This window comes from Nannobrachium achirus, assembly GCF_963921795.1.
Source record: "Nannobrachium achirus genome assembly, chromosome: 15".
Lineage (NCBI taxonomy): Eukaryota > Metazoa > Chordata > Actinopteri > Myctophiformes > Myctophidae > Nannobrachium > Nannobrachium achirus.
In genome coordinates this window covers 53309063-53334023 of record NC_137822.1, presented here as the reverse complement: position 1 = coordinate 53334023, position 24961 = coordinate 53309063, and the positions used below count along the sequence as shown (strand labels likewise).

Below are 24961 nucleotides of genomic sequence, written 5' to 3'. Positions count from 1 at the left end.
AGTAATAACATTTAGGCGGGTAGGCTCATTTTCCTACTTTTTATTTATCCCAAATGACTTCATTGTCAATGCCATGGGGTCTATTTTGTTTTTGCAGAATCGCCCCTGTTGTCCAGTTTGCCCATAAGCAAAATGTTGCGGTACTTGCGGTCAAATATATATATATTTTTTTCATGAATCTCTTATTGTCATTACAAACACATTCATGCCTTGGTTGTCCCACACAAGCCCCAGTAGTCTTATCTGCTATGGTCAGGTCAGTTAGCTGCTCAGTTAAGCTCAGTAATACCATGGTCAGGTCAATACACCAGTTACTAGTAGCGTTGGCTCTGTGGGCAGCTGCCAAGTGCTTCTGGCTAAAGGAAATTGATCTCCACAAAGCTTGTCAATGTACGGGAGAGTGTTTTCTGCTGGTGTTTCAGTCCGAGTGTATCAAAGGGTGCGTTGGGAAATGCGCACGGGGTCTGGTTAGGGTTAGTTTCAGGCATAGTTTTACTGAAGTTAGGTTTAGGCATAGTTTTACTGAGGTTAGGGTTAGGTTTAGGCACTCACTACACTGAGCACACACCCGGTGCGCATTTCCGAAAGCACCCTTTGATACACTCAGACTGAAACACCAGCAGAAAACACTCTCCCGTCAAGGTACAGAAGCACAAAGTGCTCTAAAATCCCCAGGTAGATGGCTTCTGATTTTCCTTTTCCAGAAGCACTTGTGACTTGGCATGTGCCCAGATCCAAAACTACTAGTAACTAACTGGTGTACTTACTGACCATGGTATGGTATTACTGTGCTTGACTGACCACAGTGACCAGCCAACTGGCCTGACCTGAAACCCATGGATGATCTGTGTTGTGTTGTCAAGAGGAAGATGAGACACCAGATCCAGCCACACAGATGAGCTTAAGGCCTCTATCAAAGCAAACCTGGGTATCCCGAACACCTTAACAGTTAGACTTATAACCTATGACAAACCCTATTGATGAAGTCATTTGTTCAAAAGTATTCCAGACCAAATATCGAGTGCATAAATTAACATAACCTTTCATTTCATTTTTTGAATTATATTACAGAAGAAAATGTACTTTTACAATTTCAAATTCAGAGCCTCGGATCTTCGCAGGAAAAAAGTTTACTTAGGAGACAATGGAAGATGGAATAAAGTCCTGTAGGCTAAGGCTGCAGCCACACCAAAATACCTAGAGTGGAATCCTCCAATGCATTTCAATGAGAATGGAGCGGTTTCATGCCAGTAGAGGATTTCTGCAAAAAACGCTACATTCTCATTGGAATGCATTGGCGGATTCCACTCTAGGTATTTTGGTGTGGCTGCAGCCTAATAAGTAATAGTGGTACCAACACTAGCCCTATAATTATTGTGTGTACTCATGTATTAGTACCACTACAAATTGCAACCATGAACCACCACAGACTGATTTTTCCATACAAAAAAAAACTTTATTCATGTGAACATTCAAGCATATATGGACAAAAAGAAAAAAACTGTACTTTTTACATTTTGATTTGAGTTTTTAAACAAATGTACCACTTGCTAAGAAACATCATAAACAAAAAGAACAAACACAGAAAATACAAGAAAACATGCGACTAAAAGTGTTGTCTGAAGAAAACCTGGTGTAATTTTTACAGAAATGACACTGGGCACTGGCCATTAACAAGAGCAAAATGTTGTCCATTATTCATTATACGTTGAAATATTGCCAGGAAAAGTCACATGTAAACAGAAACGATGCTATTCATACAAACAAACCAAAAGAGCTTGCTTCGTCCTTTCTGATCTCAGTTCCATTCATATTCATATTTTAAAAGTATGAACATTATTTGTATGGATATCGACAATAAGAACTACATACATTTTTCTTCTTTGCTTTTAAAAAAAAAGGTAAAATGTTGCGGCGGAAAAAAAACAAAAACGACGGATAGGGACCAAAAGAATTGACGCTGGCCAATCCGTCTTTCCGAAAAACTGAATTCTTCTGAGGTGTGTTAATAGGCTATATATGCACAGCAGCCATTTTGGGGAGAGGTTGCGTCTCTTTTAACTTCCTTCGAAGGTGTTCACAATGATACTAATGAAGGCTCCGTTTTATTTCGACTTCATCTAGCACAATGGTTCTCACACCTTTTAGTTCATGGACCCCCATAACTGTACAAACATTTGTACACTCTCAGAGTTACACACCTTTTAAGGGGTCATTTGGAACCTCCAAGGGGAGCAGAGTTCAGCCAACATGCACAATATCAGCACCCTGACTCTGTGAATGGAACAGAGTCTTCATTAGTATTATTGGTAACACCTGTTGGTAACACCTGTGAAGGAAGTGAGAAGAGACCCAATTTCTCTCCAAAATGGCTGCTCTGCATCTAGCCTATTCCTGAAAGATGCCTCTTCCCTAACTCGCCTGTCTCCTTTCCTTTCTCCTCCATATCTCTCCCGCCTACCTCCGGTACCTCCCCCTCTCCTTATCTCTTGGCTCCCTGACCCTCTCTCGCTCTCGGTCCCTGTCGCTCCTCCTCTCCCTCTCCCGCTCTCTGTCGCGCCTCCCTCCGTCGCGGGCCCCGCCTTCCCTTTCCCGCTCGCGGGGGCGGTCCCTCTCGCGGGGGCGCGACCGGCGGCTGTCCGGCACCACTGCCTGCGTGCGCCGCAGGAAGTCGTCCACGCGCATGTCGTAGTCGTGCTGCAAAGGAGTCAAGGAACGAGAACAAACAGACGTCGTTACACAAGAACAAGAATGAACATGAATATCGCCGCTGTCGGGTGGAAGGCTCAAAACTGTTACTTTTCAGGAAATGTTAAGTAAAGTACATGTGTTCCAATGGATCCAATGTAGTTACTATTTAGTCACACGCTCTTATCAATACACTTTTTAATTGATTATACCAGTGGATTCCAGGGACTCTGTGGGTCCCTTTTGGGGGGTCTAAATGGACCCATACAAGTCTAACTCTGGCAGGGTACAAATGGAACCAAATGAACCTGTCAGGGTTCATTTGGTTCCATTTTTACACTGCCAGAGTTAAGGGGAGACCTTGAAATGTAAAGTTTGAGAAACTCTGGATTATACAATTATATATATAAAAAACACACATATAACCACTTTCATTAAAAAATATATTCGTCACTGTCTGGCCAAAACATCCTAACTCCATTTTTGAGGTTTTTGATTTTTTTGCATAAAGGGCTATTGAACACCCTGTACGTCTGTGTGTTGGTTAAAATAATATTGAACCAATGGAAAGTAGTAAAAAGTGCTTTGGACAAAACCTCCTAACTCCATTAGAGCTTATTTTCCCGAAAATGAAAATTTTGGAGACCCGACAGCAGAGATATAATCTAAAACAATAAGTTGGGGAACATGGAGATAGACGGTTTCTGCCCGACAGTAACGATACATTAGACCAGCGCTCCTCGAACCCTGTGTTCGAGACTTCAAGTAAGGTCGCAGTTGGGTAAAGGTGGTGGTAGGGATGGGACGATATGAACATTTCATATCACGATTATTGTGACCAAAATAGCGATATCGACACACTGAAAAACAAAAGAAAAGAGAAAAGGCTCATATTCACCAGGCTGGCGGAGAGGTTCCTGGGGCCCCCGGAGGAGCGCTTGTTCTCCCGGTAGGCCTGGTGGGCCCCCAGGGGCCCGCCCGCGCCCTGGGGCGGGTAGGGGTGGTGGTGGTGGGGGGGCGGGGCCGAGGAGGAGGCCACGGACGACTGGTGGTGGTAGTACTGGGAGGAGTGGTGGGGGTGGTGGTGGGGGGGCGGGGCCTGGGGCTCCACCGCCGAATAGGGAGCCTGAAGAGATGGAGAGGGAGGGAGTGGAGGATTATTAGTAAGGGCATTTTATCAGATATTTGTAAAATCTGGGCACTAAATCGTTACCAAGAAGTTTCTCCACCAATGTGTTTCTAAAGGCGTGTAATAACTAATGTACTAAAAGTGTGGCGTATTTTTCTCTCTCTCTCTCACACACACACACACGCACGCACGCACGCGCGTGAATGTCTGGCTGGTCTTCCAGGCCGCAGCAACCAAAAGTTATTTAATAGCTTGTTTGAATGTTCTATTCTTTTTTTTATCCAGAAAAAGCTTATGTTGTAACTTATTTCCCATCTAGAGACGCTATTTTAGATTATAGGTTCCCGAATGTGCTTCTGTTAAAACGACCTGTTTTGTCTCGTGGAAAGCAGGCTGGCCGGCTTAGAATAGAGTGACAGGAACCTTGGACATGCTCATTTGCATAAAAATAACGTTTTTACCAAGCTGCCTGGTTTTTTACCTTGCTTATTTGTATAGCTTTATAGCTGTAGTCTGAACACGGCTTAAGGTTGAAGTCGAGCACAGTACTTATACTGTAAATGTACTTAGTTAATTTATTTGCATGTGAGGTATCATAGTAAATCTAGTACTAGTAACAATAATAGTAGTAAGAGTAGTAATATTAGCAGTAACAGTAGTAATAACACCTAGAGGTAACACCAGTAACAAGACAATTTCTAGAAATTGGGAAGTGTGGTTGCAAAGTCTTTCTCGCAAAATTTGGTTATCCTTTTATAGAATTGTGGCGCCTCCCAAAGGTCAAAGTGAAATCCCTTTTGGTGATGGGTTGTACAGAGGCCCCCTCAATTTGATTATCTCAAATCACAGACAGGCAGGAAGCTGGGAGGCAGAGATTGTTTGTGCCGTGTGTGTGTGTGTGTGTGTGTGTGTGTGTGTGTGTGTGTGTGTGATCGCAGCATATCTCACGGCCAGGCTACACCAAGCCGTTTTGCGCGCGTCAGTGCGTATGCGGGTTGTGCGTAGGCCTGGGGCGGTATGGACATTTTGTTACCGCGATTACCGTCTTCCCATTTACCGCCGGTACTGCGGTAATTACCGCACCCCCGTATCTATTAATTAAGGTTCGGCGATAAGCCAAAATATTGCAATCATCTTCCCAAAAGGAGGGGCGACACAGCCTGACTGCCCGAGTTATACTTCTCCGTACAGCACAGCGTGTCTGGCTTTCAAAGGAGCAGATCTACAAGCTCACAACACGTCGCATCCGCGATGCGTTCTGAGCTTTAGATCTGCACTGTCGGGTTACCATAGTAACGTAGGCAAGCTACGTAGGCTAGCTACTTGGGCTATTCAGACACAAACAGCTGAAGGAAGGGTTGTCAGATCGTGTACAGTGATTCTGTAAACTCACGTCACGTCTCAACTCTCAAATCGCAGTGATTGAGTGCTGCTATATACAGGTTTTAGTTACAAGACTTGACAGAAAAGGTTATAAAATCGCCGACGCGCCGCTGGACGGAGCACAACGTGCGACGGAGAAAGTAAAATAGTTTCTCCACAGTGGAGAGGCGACACAGCCTGACTGCCCGAGTTATACTTCTCCGTACAGCACAGCGTGTCTGGCTTTCAAAGGAGCAGATCTACAAGCTCACAACACGTCGCATCCGCGATGCGTTCTGAGCTTTTAGATCTGCACTGTCGGGTTACCATAGTAACGTAGGCAAGCTACGTAGGCTAGCTACTTGGGCTATTCAGACACAAACAGCTGAAGGAAGGGTTGTCAGATCGTGTACAGTGATTCTGTAAACTCACGTCACGTCACGTCTCAACTCTCAAATCGCAGTGATTGAGTGCTGCTATATACAGGTTTTAGTTACAAGACTTGACAGAAAAGGTTATAAAATCGCCGACGCGCCGCTGGACGGAGCACAACGAGCGACGCGGTGGAGAAAGTAAAATAGTTTCATTTTCGGCTTTAGTCCACGCGGCCCGCGCTCCGCCAGTAATCCGTATGAATAAAAAAAGATATGCCACAACACAAGGTAGCCTATGTATTAACATCCTTGTGTCGAGTGGATTACAGAGAAAGAGTTGTGCTCCGTACTCTATCTATGCCCTGCGTGCAGCCGTGCACTGTGTACACTGCAGGTCTCTGTGTGTGAGTGACGTATGTGGCTTCCAACGTGTGGTACACGGCCCAGAGCAGAGCGGCATGGAGCGCATGCGGTCCTCGCTTCTCCCCCGTTTTAAAACTCGCTTGTTTTCCAATAAAAAATAGACCTTTTTTTTGTCTTTTTACCGCGGTAAGCACAATGACACCGCGGTAGACCTCGGTATACCGCGGTACGGCGGTACGGCGGTTACCGCCTCCAACCCTAGTTGTGCGCGCGTATGCGTGTTTTGGATAGATCCAATGTAAATCAATTCAGCCTGCTACACCAGTCGTACGGATAGCGCTAACCACGGATACGCATTCCCTAAAAATAGGATCGGTTCTATTTTTTCAGCATGGGTTTTGTACACAGACCATCTGGTCTTCCTCACATATACTCCCTCCTTGGTGTAGCCTAGAGTGTTTACGCATACGCGAGCGTCTTCGCGGACAGTACGCGCGTATGCGCGCATTTTTTGGTGTAGTCCGGCCGTTAGAAACCGCTGGGTAGGTCAGGCTGCTTTACATTTTGGCCTATAACCCTCGTCTTGGTCTTGGTGTTGAGTGCAGTGTGAATACAGTGCGAGGACAGACTGAGAGGTTGCTGCAGTGTTCACTTTGTCGACTAAAACTATGGCGAAAAAAACGTCCGTTGACTAGTCTACCTTTTTTCACCGACTAAAACGAAATAAAATCTAAGCTATGATGATAAAACAAAATATATTGAAAACTGGGTTAATGTGGGGTGTGGCTGGTTCAATTCCCGACTACCTTTGCTGCCTGTCACTCCCAATCTCTCTCCCCATTTCCTGTCAGTCTACTGTCATAAAAGCCCCAAAAAACATTTCTTGAAAAATGTATATGTCACAGTTAGTTTGAGATTCAGTTAGATTGAGAACAGGAGCGCTTGTTTTTGTGCACAATGTGGAGCAGGCGCCGCCTCCTTCGGGGAACTAGGAATAATTTGACTGAGGTTAGGATTAGGGTTAGGTTTAGGCATAGTTTTACTGAGGTTAGGTTTGGGGTTGGGTTTAGGGTTAGGGTAAGGTTTAGGGTTAGGTGTTAGGGTTAGGTTTAGGCTAAGGTTTAGGGTTAGGGTTAGGTTTGGGACGGGTTTAGGCATAGTAGCATTCACCAGCGTGGGACTAATGCAGTCAAATGCTCTACCACTGGGACATGAGGTGAACAAAAACAAGCGCTCCTACCCCAATCTAACTGAGTTACCCAAACTAACTGTAACATATACTGGGTTACTGTGAGTAGGCCTACCATTCCTTGCCAAGGCGGAGGTGGGCCCATGTTGTGATGGAAGTCTCTCATGTAGTCATACGACTGAAAGCAACACAAAGGAAACATGTGAATGCCATGTCAAAATTCAATACTAAACAAGGCAGATTCAGAATGTAAGACTGAAGAAAAACACAAATTATCAAAACGTTGTCTAAACATTAATCCGTTTAGACCAAAGATCCCAAACTTGTCAAGGACCATCTGAACCCCATCTGAAAATGTTCTGTGCCAGGGACCCCCAGAGGAGAAGAGTTGTGTTAATATATTCCCAATTAATTCACATAAATACAGAGAAGCATAGTTTGATATGATTTGGCTGCCCCTTGTTCCTGAGTAGAAGAAGCTAAAGATTTGGACGATGATATTATTTCAAACTGACTGTCATGTACAGGGTTCTCGTATGTCCATGGAACAACTCATTTAGACTTTCTATTATTTGTTACGTCACTGAGCACGCAGTAGGGGTGGGAGGGAATGAAGGGGTCGTTTTCAATTATTTGGTTTTGTACTTTATTTTTGTTTATTTTCTTGCTCTTTTCTTTCTCTTTTCTTTCCTTTGATTTTGCTGAGACAGAAAATTGTAACTCGGATAACATGTTCATTTTATGATTCTTGATCATCTGTAATAAAATAAGAAAACATATTTGACAAAAGAAAAGTATTCAAAATTATTCAAAGTTTTTCAGATAAACACTAGAATCCAATATGACACGGATGCTTTCCCGGTTTTAAAGGGGAAGACCACCCATTAAACAGAAAAACCACCCACGAAATAGAAAAGTCCCCCCCCCCCTTCTGTGTTGCCTAGAACTGGAGGATTGATTTGGGGGTTTGTATTGTAAAGTACAACGGTGTGATGTCATCAAGTTGTACTTTACAAAACAAACCCCAAAATCAATCCTCCAGTTCTAGGCAACACAGAAGGGGGGGAACTATTTTTCTATTTCCACACAACTCCTCTATAGTTCAATATTGAAAACGGGTGGTCTTCCCCTTTAACGTGTCAAGCTTGAAAGTTTGGTTACTCACGCCGTTCAGGAAGACATCACGTCGGACACCAGAGAATCTCCTGGAAGAAAAAGAAGAAAAAATATGTTTTCTTCCCAATAATAACTGTAGGTCAACCTTTTGCGTTGAATGTTAAAGGCTAGTGGTGACATCTAAAAAGGTTCATGCTGAATACTAAAGTGGAAGGCTTGTTTACCTGTCTACCGGTGGGTTGCGCGGGTCCTGGATGAAACCTAGATGGGGAGATAACAATTTTAAAACCAGAGCAAACCAGTGCAGTGGTCTGTGAGTGTTGGGAGTAAATAAAGACTGAGTAAATGATCATGTTTGTCTGTGATTAACCCATTTAGGCCTAGAATTATTGAATGCTTTAACTACTGAAAAATAGCAGATATACAAGCTCACAGCGCGGCACCGAGTGCCGCGCTGCGAGCTTGTGATCTGCTATTTTTGAAAAAGTTGTGAAAATGTGTGCAAATCTTTGAATATATGTATTTTTAAAGCGAACGCTTCTAACTCAAAATTTGCTTCTGGGGGGTCCCTGGAACTAGATATTTTGAGATGGGGGTCCGTGGCCAAATAAAGTTTGGGGGTCCTTGACATGAAAACGTTTGAGAACTACTGACATAGTAGTCTCTCAAGAACAGACTAACTGAGCTCCAGTTGAAGTGAAAAGGACCTTTTCTTTGACGATGGCTGGCCAGATTGCTGACATAGAAACATAGGTTTTTCAAAAAACCTTAGGAGGATTCAAAAGACACTTATAGAATCGGGTCAAAATTCAAATTTTAACGATTTTTCAAAAATAGCAGATCTACAAGCTCACAGCGCTGTGAGCTTGTATATCTGCTGTTTTTCAATAGTTAAAGCATAATATAATAATACACAATAATGTGTACCCATTCTAAATGGGTTAATCAAGTTAAGATATTTTCAGAAAACTTGTCATGCAACTTGGTTCTATATGAGGCAATTCAACAACTGTATGCTGGAGTTATGTATGCAAAGAATGCTTCCGTTAAAATCCAATAAGCGAAACATTTTCAGTAAATAAATCAAACTCTCGACTGGCAAACAGTTGAGGCAAAAGTTCTGAAATCAGTGGGGTATGGCCAAGCTGCCAGAACCACGGTAGAACATTGAAGTGACCTTCGTCTGGTGTACAAATCAAAAGTGAATTTGCATTCAGCTCTTTTGTTTGGTTAAGTCTGACCCTCAGTTATTTGTCACCTTAGTTTTGACCTTTGCTTAATTCACCTTTGTAAAACCTTGTCAGGGCGCTGTATGGGTGAATTTATGTTACGACCCCTTTGGGCAACTGGCGGCCCACCTTCACTTAATGCGGCCCTCGGGTTAATATCAGAATACTGATATATTATTGCTTTCAGCTGTTACAATAGAGGAGGAAACCATACAAGGCACCAATCTCAAGGACACTTCAACAGTAACACTCTGGGGGAGCCCGGGATCGAACTGGGAACCTTTCGGTTGCCAAGCGGCCACTCCACCCCTGAGCCACTGCCGCCCCAGTGACATACAGTTTACAGTTTAGGCATTCAGCAGACGCTCTTAATCCAGAGCGACTTACAAAAAGCAAAGTAATAAATATATCAATACAATAAGTAAGGCAATACATCAACATCAATTGCATAGAAATATCAATCTAGAAAAAAATAACGTAGGTAGACCAAGCACCTAATCAGTAAAAGGCTTTACATAGACTTTATATATATATAACCTAATGCCTCATTCACATACAGAAAAGCCAAGCTAATGGTTTGCTTGGTAATTCAATGGTATCTCTACGCAAACCAGCTTTGAAAATTTCCAAGCTGGAAAAAAAGCTTGGAAATTTTTAAAGCTGGTTTGCATAGAGAATACATTGAATTACCAAGCAAACCATTAGCTTGGCTTCTCTCAGTGTGAATGCAGCATTAGAATGCTATCTAGCTTTCATGTATGGTCGTTGTGGGTAGGCGAGTGCTATGGTTGGCTAAGGTGGAGTCTGAAGAGGTGAGTCTTCAGGCCACGGCGGAAGTTAGGGAGTGAGTCTGTCGTTCTAAGTGCGACAGGAAGTTTATTCCACAGTTTGGGGGCCAGGAGGGCGCATTGTCTAGCAAACTGGAACTGGAATCATACCTAATTACAACCTTTTTAATAACTCAAAAAAGAAAGAAAGACATGCAACAAACAAAGCAAAAAAAGTGGGCAAACATTTGCCAAATTGTCAAGGGAAGAGGGAACATAGTGAAAATACAAAATAGCCAATCTACAAGCTCAACACCTTGCATTGCGAGGTGTATATATATTATACAGAGTCAAACTAAACTCAAACAACGGTCACTTCAATGTTCAACTCCCACAATTCCAAGTGCTTGTCAGGGTGAGGGTCTCCAGTTAAAATATTATAGACCATGGGGCCAAGGACCCCTTAGTTGAGAGAGAGATGAAGCAGGGAGCCCCAGATTCCATATAGTTAAATCGTTTGACAGCACAATCATCAGTGTATTTTGGATTCATGTCAATTTGTGTTATAAGATATTTAACCACTTGAACCGCCAATACTTAATAAACTTGACCTTTCGCTCTCTTCCGTGTGCTCTTTTTCCCCTCTACACCAAACCTCTTTGCCAAAAATAGACGATCTACAAGCTCACAACGCCTCGCAGCGCGAGGCGTTGTGAGCTTGTAGATCTGCTATTTTTGGCTAAAGTTCTCAGAATCTGAGCGCTAGGATTCAAGTGGTTAATATAAAAAAGGAGACAAAAAGGTTTCTATCACACAACGATTTGAAGGACCCCCTGTAGTGACTCCAAGGACCCCCGAGGGGTCCCAGACCCCCTGTTGAAGACCCCTGTTATAGATCAATATAATATAGATTTGGGAGGGCTGCGTCCCGAAAAAGGTTGAGAACCACTGTTACTACTACCACAGCAGACGTAGTCCAGTGATAGTATTGGCGTACCTGGTCTGGGGTTGAAGTCAGGCGTGTAGTCAACGCGAGGCCGCTTCCTGCCGTGAATGTCGTACTCTTCCGGACGACGCCTACGTGAACAGGCGGGAAAGTAAGACAACAAGAAAGAGAAAAACACAACACTCCGACAAAAGAACACACAAGCATGGTATGGCACATACACAACCATTTGACCTGAAATTGTACGCTTAATATCTATCGTTAAAAATGTGAATTTCATCCTTTACAATCGGAATACTTCAAAACCTTGGGAAAAGTTATTTAAAATACCTTCAAACCTTTCGTAAATGGTCAAATACACTGATTTCCGGGACATTCCTAATCCCCAGTCGTTCCCCCCACCCCCCCAAAATGACTACAAATTGACTTAAGTCTGCCGCCGCATTCTGACCAATCTGGTGCATTATCCAAAAAGTCAACATGGAGGGTTGCACTAAAAAAGTCCCAACATTTTTATTGATCCATACATCTCATATTGACATGGATGAGTTTTCCATCCTTGTCAATGAGGCTTGTGGAACAATATAAAAATATGAGACTTTTATTTCTGGGTGCGACCCTCCATGTTTGATCCCCCCCCCCCCCCCCCCCAATAAACCATTACATTTTAAACCTTTTTTTGGGAGGCAAAAATAATACTACAAATGATAATTAACGTAATTATTTTTTCAAAATAAATCATTTTTTAATATTCCCCTTTTTTCCAAAATAAGAAACAAGTTTAATAAATTAAACTGTTTCTAACTTTCTAAAGTCTCCCCTTAGAATGCAAATACAATTTAATTTCTCCAAGAGTAAAACTTTAAATCTTTCTGCTTGTCCTTTAAAACTAAAATAAGTTTAAAAGTCAAATCTTTCTGTTTCATATCATCTAGCTTGTCTTTTTTCTTTCTTCAAATCTTCCTGCTTGTGGTTTCAAAATGCAAATAAAATCCAAAAAACCTTTCACACTTTCTGTAATGGTTTTCTCAATGGCTCATTTTTCAGTGCACACACACACACACACACACACACACACACACACACACACACACACACACACACACACACACACACACACACACACACACACACACACACACACACACACACACACACACACACACACACACACACACACACAGCTCTAAAACAACTTTCCAACACTCACACACACAATCTTTTTGAAAAGTGACAACATACCGCATTTCCCGTTGCAACTTTTTTTTTTGCGTTAAAAAAACAGGAAACAGTTCATAATGTGACATCCTCACCACCTTAAGTCCATTTTTAAGCAAATATTCTCTCTCTCTCTCTCCCCCTTTTTTCAGCCGTCAACCCCCGTTTTACAACTGCTGTGGGCTGTTTGAGGGGAGCTTAGGAGAAAGGGAGGACGGGGGCCAACAGCAGAGATGCCAACTGTCCATCAAATAAATAAAAAAAAAGGGAAAATGATAACAAAATAAATGGCAAAAACCAGGGGGGCTGGGGGGCACCTCAGTCCATTTGTAGCAGTAGAGCTCTCCCTCCCTCTCTCTCTCTCTCTCTCCCCCCTTTTCTTTTCAGACAGAAAGGGGAGGAGGGCATTTCTCAGTTCATGGATAAAAACAGGAAGTGGATAAAAGCTAACCCACAGTTCCTTGCTCCTCGCTACACAGCGTGGGTGGGGGTTATGGGGGTGGAGGGAGGACTCCCTCCCTCTTTTCCTCTCTCCCCCCCTCCCTCCTTCCCTTCTTTTTGGAGAGAGAGAGAGAGAGAGAAATCCCTCAGTTTGTGAAACAGGGGAACAGCCCCCCCTCTCCAGTCCAACGTGGAGTGACCCTTGGAACATGAGGTCAACACCTTTCCTTTCATTTCCCCTCCCTTAGTCCTTTTTATGAATTCCGTACGAATTATCAGTCCTTTTTTTCTTACAAATCCTGCACTCTTTTTTTTTGGCCCTCAAGTCCTTTTTACGATTTCTTTTGTATTATCCCTCAGTCCTTTACGTATTCTCTTTTCCGTTTCAATATCAGTTTGTATGCAAAAAACCCTGTTGTCGTGTTTGTGATTTTACACATCCCCGCGATAATCTTAACATCCCAAAATGCAACTCTTCAAACAGGGTGGGGTGGATGGGTTGGGGTTCAACACACAGTCCTCAAAGACTCTTTTAACTTGCAACTTACACCCCTAAAGCACTTTCAAACCCCTGCGATATTTCTCATCTCCGATAAGTGCAACTCCCCCGCGACAGTTCAACCCTTATTACTCAGTTCTTGGGGGATCGGGGGCAGATCGGGGATTTTTCAACGCGTCCTCAAATCCCAACATTCCCGATTTGGCTCGCTATAGGCCCCAAAACGCAGCCCCGCCTCGAAAACATTTCTCTGCACCCCCGAAAACAAGTTCATTTCTCAAGCCACGCCCCTTCCTTCCTTTCGTTCTCTCAAGGGTCCCTCCGATAAACCAACAAAGTCCTGCAGTCCAAAACCGGGCCAGCCGGGGCGGGCCCGTTCACTTGCTCAGTGGAACCGAAAGGAGGGGAGGAGCTTGGTGGAGGAAGGAGGAGGGGCTTAGAGCTGAAAGACCCCTCCCCCGCCCCCCCCTGTCTCTCCTGCTGTCTCTAATTTATTCAATTATTTGGGGGGGAAAAACGGGACAACCAGTCGGTCAACGTCCTGACAACCCATCGTCCAATCAGCTAGCGACAGAACGCCTCCGTGGGAAACTCCTGGGAAGATAAAAGAACTCAGGCAAAGAACGGTTATGAGAGGAGGGGAAAGAGTAGCGAAGGAAAGCAGAGGAGAGAGAGAGAGGAGAAGAGGGGATAAGAGTACAAGAGAGAAGAGGAGTGAAGTGGGGAGAAGAGAGGGGAAAGAGGAGGAAGAGCGAGGGAATAAAAGAACAGAAGAGAAGAAAGGGGAAGAGGAGAGAAAGAAGAGAAAAAAAAAGCGGTGCAATGGAAAAGTATTTTAGCTGACCGGTAACAGGACGCAACTATCTTCCATATGGCCATAAAACGACTCCCTGCGCACCTAAAAGAATTGCCTGCTTCAAACCACAATTCGACCGTTTGTTTTGAGGGGTAGTGACACCGAGCAGTGCTTGGGAGGCCTAGCCTAACCGTGGTTAGCCTCGCCTCCCCTCGCCGGCAGCTCCAGACCACGACGAGGAGCTAGCTTTAGCAACTTAAAATAAAGGCTCGATATGATTTCTCTGCGATTCACTCAAAGTCGTTTGAACGTCACCAGACTTACCTGAAAACAGCGCAGTTGCTATTTACTAAACGAACATATGTGTTTTTGCCATATTTCAACCTTTATTGTCACTGCCTGACTTACCACTGTTTAGAGGTCTAGCATGGAAGCCTAAACCAAACCGCAGCTAGCTTGAGTATGGGGAGACCTCAATCTTTGGATTACCGTACGAATGCAGAAGCAAGGCTTGAATCGCGGGGGGATTTAAACCATGTATTCAGCATTTTAGCCGCTACTCATGGGGGTCCCGATTAGCTTGTAACTTGAACAGAAGGCAAGCTTAAGCCCTGAACCATCTATCCACGGGGACAAACCTACTTAGGAGGTCCGGGTGGATGGACTCGGAACCACGTTCATATCTGGGCCTTTTTAAAAACCTGGAAATGAAGCCAAACTTAAGCCCTGAACCGATCGAATGGACTCGGAATCACATCCAAATCTGGGCCTTTTCGAAACCTGGAAACACGGGGTGTATCAGGAAACTCGGAATCCCAGAACAACATTTTTTTAAGGGGGGGGTCCAAGCTGTCCTGCGGCCTCTGATCGGAAAACAGCGGTTGAAGGGGGCATGGAAAGGATAATCCGCCAGCAACCCCCCCCATCGAAAACCATAGGGGGGAGTAGTAGTAGTAGTAGTGTCCCTAGGTTGTCCAATAGGATCTTTAGGATGGCTGCTAACCTTCCCGGGTCACCGTGGGGGGAGGGACCGTTGCCGCGGTGGTGTGGCGGCGGGCGGCCTCCGCGGTGCTGGTGGTGGTGGTGGGGCGGCGGGCCGCCGTCGCCTCCCGGCGCACCGATGGCGGAGGAGAGGCCGCCGCCGGCGGGGGGGTTCCCGGAGGCCGGGTGGTGGCCTCCTCCTCCTCTCTGCTGCTGCTGCTGCTGGTGGTGCTTGTGGCGGTGGACGCGGTGCATGAGCTGGTGGAGGTCCACGCTGTCGTCGGGCGGGAAGAGCGTGCACAGTTGGAAGCCCACCTCTCCTTCGATCTCCTGGGGGGGACGAGGAGGAAGAACACCGGCGCAAAGAAAATCGTGAACATTTGAATTTTGACCCGATTTTGAAAGTGTCTTCTGAATCCTTCGAAACTTTTTTCTATTCTATTTCTTGTTTCTATGTCAGTGGTTCTCAAATTTTTGTCATGTCAAGGACCCTCAAAAATTACATGTATTTGGCCGCGGACCCCCCCCATCTCAAAATATGTTGTTCCAGCCCAGGGACCACCCAGAAGCAAATATTTTAGTTACAAATGCTCGCTTTTAAGAAGATATATTCAAAGACTTGCAAAAATAAATCAAGTTTTTTCAAAAATAGCAAAACGCGAGGCGTTGTGAGCATGTACAGTAGAACTGCTATTTTCATAATAGATCTGTGTTATACAAAATGTAATGCCTCAACTCTTAGTGCTCATCAGGGTGGGGGGGTGGTCGCCAGATAAATATTATTTTGGGGGTCGCGGCCTGAAAAGGTTGAGAACCACCGATATAGCCACTGATATATGTATGGGGTCATGGCAGACGACGTGTGGCAGAGCAACGCGTGGATCAGAGGATGAGGAGGAAGGAGAAGGTTAAGGAGTGAAAGGAGGATCCTACCTGTCCGTCTCGTCCAATCTTCACAGGTTTGTTTTCGTTCCAGGGGTTGAACAGGTGGGCCGTCTTGGTGAACGGAAGCTCCCGTCTGAAACGCATGGTAGGGATGGGACGATAAGCGATATTATCGTTTACCGTGATAAAAAAAAACACATTTATCGTGATATCGTCCTCCGTCATGCACTGGGATCAATTCACCTTTGATTTGCCGAGCTGCATATCCGGTACCACTTAAACCCTCTATAATTGGTAAAAGGTACTTATAATATACGTACTTGATAATGTTTTTTTTTTTCACGCTCTACCAAATGTCAAAAATAGCAGATCTACAAGCTCACAACTGTTGTGAGCTTGTAGATCTGCTATTTTTTGGCAAATGTTCCGCCCAAGGATAATGGATTTTGATTATCGTGATAATATCGTAAATCGCATTTAATGACATTTCTTTTGTCACAATCATTGTGATGTGAAATGTTCAATCGTCCCACCCTAACACATAGCACAACGTTGGAGTCACTAGTGGCAATTAGGGATGGGACGTTAATCGTTATCGTTTATTGTGATAAAAAAACACAATAATCGTATCGTGGAGATTTGAATTCATGGTGAAATTTGCCATGTACTGGGATCAATTCACTTTTATTTAACGAGCTGCATATCCGTTACCATTTAAACCATCTATAATTGGTTAAATGGACCTTTTTCACACTCTACCAAATCTCTTTCACAAAAAATTGCTTGCAACGTATTTTTTGGGGCAATTGTTCTACCCCAGGATAATGGATGTTGGGGCTATTTAGGAAATATCTTGTCTTTGGTCACAATAATTGTGACATGAAATTTGTATATCCCATCACTAGTGGCAATACTATACAGCAGGGGTCTTCAATGTTTTTCAGCCCAAGGACACCTTAGCTAAGAGAGTAATGAAGCAGGGACCCTTCACACAACAACATTGTGTTGCAGTTGCAGATAAAAACTTTTTCATAGATTTCATAGCTAGAGACTTGTTAGGCAGCACTATCATCAGTGTATGTTAGATTCATGTTAATGTGTATTTTCTGACACATAGCCACTTGAAACTGTCAATTAGTGAACTTGACTTTTGGCTCTGTACTTGGTTGTGCTCTTTTCCCTCTGCACCAAACCTATTTGTCGAAAATAGCCGATCTACAAGCTTGTAGATCGGCTACAAGCTTGTAGAAGTTCCCCTCAGAATAACACTGACCTGCATATCCAGTGGATGCGGAAGACTCCGCCTAGCATCTTGGCGTTCATGCCGGCTGGCAGGACCCAGTGGATGGGAGATCCACCGTGGCGGGACTCCGACGCCAGACGGGCCATACCTGGAAAATAACATTTCATCATAATAATGTTTAACAACAAGCATAATATCAACGATTTAGGACCTGGTGGCTTGCTCAATATGCAAAGCGCCATTGGGTAACTTCTGTTGTGATTTGGCGATATATTTACCATTTAGGCCTAGAATTATTGAATGCTTTAACTTTTGAAAAATAGCTCACAGCTGCGCTGCGAGCTTGTAGATCTGCTATTTTAGAAAAGTCATGAAAGTTTGAGCAAATCTTTGAATATCTCATGTTTAAAGTGAACATTTGTAACTCAAATATTTGCTTCTGGCGGGTCCCTGGAACAAAATATTTTGAGATGGGGGTCCGTGGCCAAATACATATAATTCTAGGGGTCCTTGACATGAAAGAGATTGAGAACCACTGCCGTAGAAACACGTGTTTTTCAAAAAACCTTAGAAGGATTTAGAAGACACTTATAGAATCGGGTCAAAATTCAAATGCTCACGATTTAAAAAAAAATAGCAGTAAAGTATGTGAGCTTGTAGATCTGCTATTTATAGTTAAAGCATAAAATAATATGCAATAATTCGTGCCCGGTCTTACTGGGTTAAATAAAATGTACATGAGTGTGTACGGTATATACAAATTATTACCTTGAAACTTGCCGCTCTCCCGGACGGAGAACACGAGGACGACGCTCCTTGCCGAACGGAATGCAGCATTCAGCTTGTTCTCGTTCATTGGGAGAGTCGACCACACGCCCTGTGAGGAGGGAGAGAGGAGAGGGAAAGGAGACAACTGTCAAAAGGTGGAAAACTAGAATGGAATCAAATCAGTATATAATAAAACGGGGGGTCCCCAGGCCCCACTTTGAGACAGTGTTGATTTTGTCAACTAAAACTATGACGAAAACTAAATAAAAACTAAGCTGTGATGACTAAAACTAATATATTGACAATTTCGTCAACAAAATAAAAACTAGAATAAAACTTTAGGGAGGGACTAGTGGAGATTGAGAAGAATGGTTGCTCTCCGGTGTTGCGTGCTGAAAATAGCAGCAACACGTTGTGAGCTTGTAGATCTGCTATTTTCAGCACACAACCAAGTGTAAAATCAGTCATTACGATGCCATCAAGGCCTGCCAAAATACATTTCAGTTGACTAAATCAACTGTAGATTTAGTCGCCTAAAGTCTTATGATATTTAGTCGACTAAAATTAGACTAAAACTAAATGACATTTTATTCAAAAGACTGATTAAAACTAAATCTAAATTTGGTGTAAAAAACAACACTGCTTTGAGAACCACTGATCAAAGGAATAGAGGGGGAAGGAAATGTCCCTGGTATCTCCGAGATAACTAGTAGACTAGTGCTTGTGGTGCCACCAACCTTGGCTTTGGCTAGCGATACATTTTCATGGTTGTTGCTCTTGATGAGGAAGAATCGAGCGTCTCTCAGGATGTACTTCAGTTTGCTGGTCTGACTCTGGTCTGCAAAGAGGAGAGGAGTCAGCACACACTTACAATACTGAATGTGGCAATGAAGAATGAATGGAACACAACCACATTAAGGACTACAAACCATTGATTGACATCTAGACCTACTGCACATGCAGTGTGAAACAGAGCTGCTACCTTTAAACACATTTTTAATCTGAGTTTTTATTTTTCTTATACTATTTAAATCTTATTGAGAAAAAAATAATGCTGCCATTTGTTCCAAAAGCTTTATACCCTGTATATATAAAATGACAAAATGCGAAATAGCTCTGTTTACACAATGCTGCACCCCCCTCCAACTGTATATGTTCCCCAACAGTTTTTTTATTTTATGTTGACACTTGCTTTGGCAATGTAAACCTACGTTTTCTCATGCCAATAAAGCTCCTTTGAATTGAATTGAATTAAAAAAATCGAACCTCTGTTCGAAGTGGAGCTGTGTGTGTGTGTGTGTGTGTGTGTGTGTGTGTGTGTGTGTGTGTGTGTGTGTGTGTGTGTGTGTGTGTGTATTGCAGTTGATGCTCAGGGCAGGCTAGACTCAACAGCACCTCTCTGGTCACCCAGGGTTACTACATACAGGCTACATACAGACCCACCCACCCACCCACATACCCACATACCCACCCACATACCTACACACACGGCCACGTATAGGGGAGCTTGTGTTCCACACAGCTCCAAAAAAAAGAAGAAACCTAATGCTTCAATTGAAAACATTTTTTTTTTTTTTAAAGGACACTTACTCTCCATGACCTTCCGCACAGCACGCACGGCACGCACGGACGACGACAGCTTCTCCCGCTTCTTCTCGGAACCTGGAAGAATCGACAACAAGAACAAACTTTAGAAGTAGTTGCTGAACTATTACTAATGCTAACTAGTTGTTGAACTATTACTAATGCCAACTCGTGGAACTATCACTAAACCGGTCGGAAATCCATCACCAGCAGCAGCAGTACCTGAGCCGTCGGAGTCGGACGCGTCCGTCCTCACGGACTCTCCGTCGGAGAAGCTGCCAGAGCGCGAGCGCGAGTCGCTGGCCTCGCTCCTGGTGTCGTAGCCTCCCGCTCCCCGCGCCGCCTCCTCCTCCTCGATCTCGTACTCCTCCTCCTCGCCTTCCTCCTCCTCCTCCTCTTCTTCCTCTTCTCCCTCGTCCTCTTCCTCCTCTTCCTCCTCCTCGCCGTCGGTGGAGCGGGCCGAGCCCTCCGACTCCCCCTCCTCCGAGGCCGCCCCGGCTGCGTCCTCGTCCTCCGACGCCGCCCCGGCCGACTGGTTGTCTTCCTCCTTGGGGGCGGGGCTGGCGCGGCGCTCGTCGGTGCTCGGCCGGCGAGCCTTCTGGGGGGAAAATCATCGTCGGTGTTACCTAACTATTAACACGTTTCTTCTTTTTTTTTCTTATAATTTTTATCCCATGATTTTGTAACCCATTTTCACCCAGTGCCAATTGCCTATGTAATCCTGGGCTCTGCTCTCCCTCTGCTGTGCCTGGGGAGACAACGGAATGACCTCATGCTTCCTTCAATGCATGAGTAGTCAAAGTTGTTTCTTTTCACCTGACAGGGGGGATTTCCCCGGGATGGACGTAGCGCGTGGAAGGAACACGTTATTCCAACCAGTTCCTTTCCCCTCCATCAGGCGCCCCGGCTGGTCAGGGGGAGGCATTATTAAGACCAGGATTACTGCATGTTTTTGTGAGGGTATCAACCCTAGGAGACACGGGGAGAACAAGTAAACTCCACTCAGAAAGGCCCTATCGCCAACCCCACCTAGGGTGTGGGCGCTGATGACGCGGAGGAGGAACACGCCCCCAGCACCCACAGCGTCCCCCGGCAGGAATCGAACCCAGGACCTTCTAGCTGTGAGGCGAAGCGCTAAGCGCTAACCACTGCGCCACCGTGCACCACACGTTTCTTCTAGGGGTGGGCGATATGGTGATAAGTATCGTTGCGAGTTGCGACGATACAATGTCTCCACGATACGCATTTTCAGAGATATCGTATATATCGTGATACTATGAGGGAGCCTTATAAAAAGTCCTGTTGAATTGTTAATACAGAGATTCTTTGCAGAATTCATTTAAACTTGCATTTTGGTCTAAATCAGTAGTTCTCAAACTGTAAAATGTCATGGTCTCCCCGGCTTAACTCCGACAGTATACAAATGAAACCAAATGGACCCGTATCACAGCACACGCACGGCCGCGCGCTTGTGATCAATCACGGTATGTGTTAATCGACCGAATATCTGTCTGCACGACAGACAGACATTACATTTGCAGACAACGCGAGATGTTTGCGTCCCTGTACCAGTAGCACCACCAGGAGAAGTACTATTAATACCAGTGGTTTATGGTGTTTACCTCTGTCATCTCAGGGAGGAGGAGAGGTTTGATCCGGTGCTCCTCCCCCCTCCTCCTCCCCCCGTGACCCTTGCGGTCGTCATAGTAATATCCCTTCTTCTGAAGCGGAGCCCTCTTATTGGCCGCCTGCGACCGGGGGGTGTGGCCCGAGGACTGACGGGCCCTCTTGTGGCCCTCGTCAGAAGGGCGGCCATCCGACTTCCTCTTTAAGACTACAAGAGAGAAAGAAAAGGGGGTGGGAGGGGGAGAGAGAGAGAGGAGAGAGGGGGGAGAAGAGAGAAAGGGGAGATCGAGTGAGAGAACAGTGGAGGGGAGAGGAAGGAAAATGGAGAGAGAACGAGAGAAAGATAGGAGGGAGGGACAGAGATTTCATTGAGTTAATCATCAATTTCATACAAACAAACAAAAGATCTTAAAGTTTTCTTCTGATGTCTTATATTTCATATTATACACGTTTGTATTTAAAATAAATGTGTAGTTATAATAGTTACTTTAAATTAATTGAAAGACTTCAACATCTATCATAACTACACATTTTCTTTTCAATACAAAAGTATTATTTTGCACACAAAAGTATTTTTTGATATACAGCATATAGTTTTGTACCCTTCTTGTCAGTGACATTGTGTTCGCTCTCTGGGTTGTAGAGTTCGTCATCTTGGTCAGGCGCTTCTGTCAGGATGTCTTCGAGGACGTTCAGCTCACCCTCTGAAGAGAACAGTAGTACAGCAGTATTTTAACCACGATGTGACCTTTCCTCTTTGGTTGATAGCCATAAGACCAGAAATGTCTTCTAAATCAGTGTTCTGAAATACTTATGTTGCTATATGTATATTCATACTTGTGTGGAAGTGGAAGTGTCCTTGAGCAAGACTCCGAGTCTGAACCCCTAATTGTGCCGCCATGAATGTAATCCACATTCTATGTAAAGCGATTTGGATAAAACACGCTATATGCACCCTTTATTTATTTGTAGGTATAGGACACTGCAAGGTTTTTTTTCCATCATCTGTAGATGAAGATAGATTGCAGTTGGATGGTTATGTGCAGAAATCCCAGTAGATCAGCAGTTTCTGATCAAGTCAGTTAAATCATCTTTCTTCTCCACTGATTCCCCATGGCTTGAACTGCAGCAGATAGCCTTGAATGTAATGTACAATTTATGTAAAGCGCTTTGGATAAAAGCGCTATATAAATACACCATTTACCATTTTCGGTTGACCATGTCTACAGGCCTAAATGCAATGAGTTGCTGCCATATTATGATGGCTCAGTTCTACAGCAAATGTCTAATATACAAATATAATATTGTGTCAGGAGGCATTGGTACTGAAATATGAGCAGTAGTCACGGTGGCAGCAGCATTAGTCATCGTAAATAGTAGTAGTATCATCAGTGGTAGGATTAAAGTATCAGATGCCAGGTCATTTGTAGGCCTGGCATCCGATAATCAAACTTTTACATTTCAAGGTCTCCCCTTAACTCTGACAGTGTACAAATGGAACCAAATGGACCCTGACAGGTTTATTTGGTTCCATTTGTACACTGTTAGAGTTACCCCCCACCCTGACGAGCACTAAGAGTTGAGGCATTACATTTTGTATAACACAGTTCTATTATGTTGATCTGCTCTAATATTTGTCAATTTTGCCAATGTTTAATTTGTCATTGTAGAGATATTAAAAGTGTTATGTTGGTTTGTTTACTGTTGAGAAAACAATGTTTCACAAGATAATCATCTGGGGACCACCAATAATAATTGGGGGGGGTCCCGACCCACAGGTTGAGAACCAGAACCACTGCCCTAAAAGGAACCCATTTGTGGACCCCAGAGTTATGGTGGTCTAATGCAGCCATGCAGGGTTTCTCAAAAACCCACACAAACACACATAGGCAGACAGAGTCGGATGCACTCACTGCCTGGTGCACGCGCAGAAACATTCCTTTACGGGGACAAATGGCGTCCCAGTCAGAATACATCTTTTGGTCACAATAAGGGGCGTCTCGGGTAATAGGGGACACGGGTAGCGCCCTATGTACATGCATTAACTATTTTAAAAAGGTCTTGACGTTCTTTGAAAACGTAAAAATATTTGACATTTATAACACCACACATCTTGTATGGGGGGTCATTAGCTTAAGTCTTTTCAGCTGGGGGTCCGTGATAAGGTTTCAGAACCACTGGAGTAATGAGTAGATCACCTCCAATCACTGCAGATGCACTAGTTACATTGTAATAAAGACACTTTATCATACAGATTGGTTCAGAATTACACTTCAATAATTGAAATAAATTCCACGTTGCAGGTTACTATGGCACCAACAAGAGTAGCCTACCATCAGTAATATCATTATCTGGCTAAGCTCGGTGATAGATCATTAAATAGATCAGCAATTTACATTAGATCCCGCAGCATTAAAACAATGCTAGCCGCGTTAGCATAACTTAGCATTACCTTTCTCGTCTCGTCTGTCCACCGCCATGTTCTGCCCTCCTCTCCTCCGTCTCTCCTCTACTTTCCTCTGATTCTAGTCGTTTTTTGGCCGACTTCGCCTCGTCTGTTGATGTGTTAGATTTGCTACTAATATTCTGGTTTAAATAATTGATCAGATGTGTGTGTTTCTTTGTTCTGATCCTCGATCGCGTTCCGTCTTCTTTCTTCACTCCCCTTTTCCCTTCTTGCTGCAGTTTAGTGTACCCAGGATCAATGTTGCCAGGTGCTGTGAGAGAACAGAGAAATAAGCAACCAGGTCTAGAAAAACAAGCCCAAAAGAAGCGAGGCCAAAAGTATTGGCATCAATATGTAGGCTACTTAAACTTAGGGATATTTCACTTTCAAAAAGACTTTTGGTAATTTTATCTTCTAATCAGGCTTTTATGAACACCCTGGACAATTTTTAATTTGCTATTATTATTATTGCTGTTTTCAGGCCTCCTCCTCCAGGACCCCTCCCCATACATACCCATTGTAACTTGAAACTCCATTTTAACCATGATAGATTAATTAAAAAAACACCCATTATTATTTTATGGTAACTCACAATACCCTCCTAATATGTTTATTGTATTTATCTTTTTCAATTTTCTTTTATTAAAAAATAAATGAAAAAAGTTTGGTGACCACCGGAGAGTCGGTTGACGGCCGGAATGTAGACGGCACCCGGGAGCAGGTTGGGTTAGCGCCCTGCAGCCTGTGTCTTCCGTGAGGAAGAAGCCCAACAAATCCACGTGAGGCCTTTAGGAGGGCCATTCAAACCGCAAGCGGAGCCTTCAGCACCACCTTGCCCAGGTGGAGCTGGCAGTACTACCACCGGCCAACCCTTGCGGCCCAACCACCTGCAGCAGCTGAATGGAATGTTTGGATTGGGAGTCTGGTGCAACGCACAGGTTCTGGACCTGGTGAGAGCAGGAGAGGACCTGGTGAGACGTAGGAGGAGCCCCGCCAGGAGTCAACCCATAGAGCCTAGTTCTTCCACGCGCCAGAGTGGCGTTGCCCCCAATCCCGGCAGAGTAGTTCCAGTGCAGTGCATTGAGTGACCCTGTCTTTCCCTAATAGGACTGATTGTGGATAGCTACTGGGACGTAAAGTCAGGACTTGATCAACCCCGGCTGGGTCACCTGGGCGAGGGTGTATGATGTTGCGAGACCCGAAACACCTGTCGACCCCAGGCTACATCACTGATGATATGTCCCAGTTGCATCCTTGTGATGTTTTTTTAATTATCGATATGATATCTTCTGCATGGTACCTGTCTTCTGT

At 44.2% G+C, this 24961-nt stretch overlaps 1 protein-coding gene across 1 annotated transcript; it reads right to left on the bottom strand.

The window, feature by feature from the left end:
* Window positions 1-1440: 1440 nt before the first annotated feature.
* Window positions 1441-23871, bottom strand: ythdc1 (YTH N6-methyladenosine RNA binding protein C1). Its single transcript, XM_080743783.1, has 16 exons — window positions 23657-23871; window positions 21807-21908; window positions 21201-21412; window positions 19801-20176; window positions 19585-19656; window positions 18732-18832; window positions 17995-18103; window positions 17257-17374; window positions 16032-16116; window positions 15121-15428; window positions 11215-11294; window positions 8446-8482; window positions 8271-8310; window positions 7221-7283; window positions 3587-3814; window positions 1441-2697 (listed from the first exon to the last, which is right to left on the bottom strand). Exons 1-16 carry the CDS (start codon window positions 23682-23684, stop codon window positions 2458-2460), a joined length of 2199 nt encoding a protein of 732 aa, XP_080599909.1. The 5' UTR covers window positions 23685-23871; the 3' UTR covers window positions 1441-2457.
* Window positions 23872-24961: the final 1090 nt, after the last annotated feature.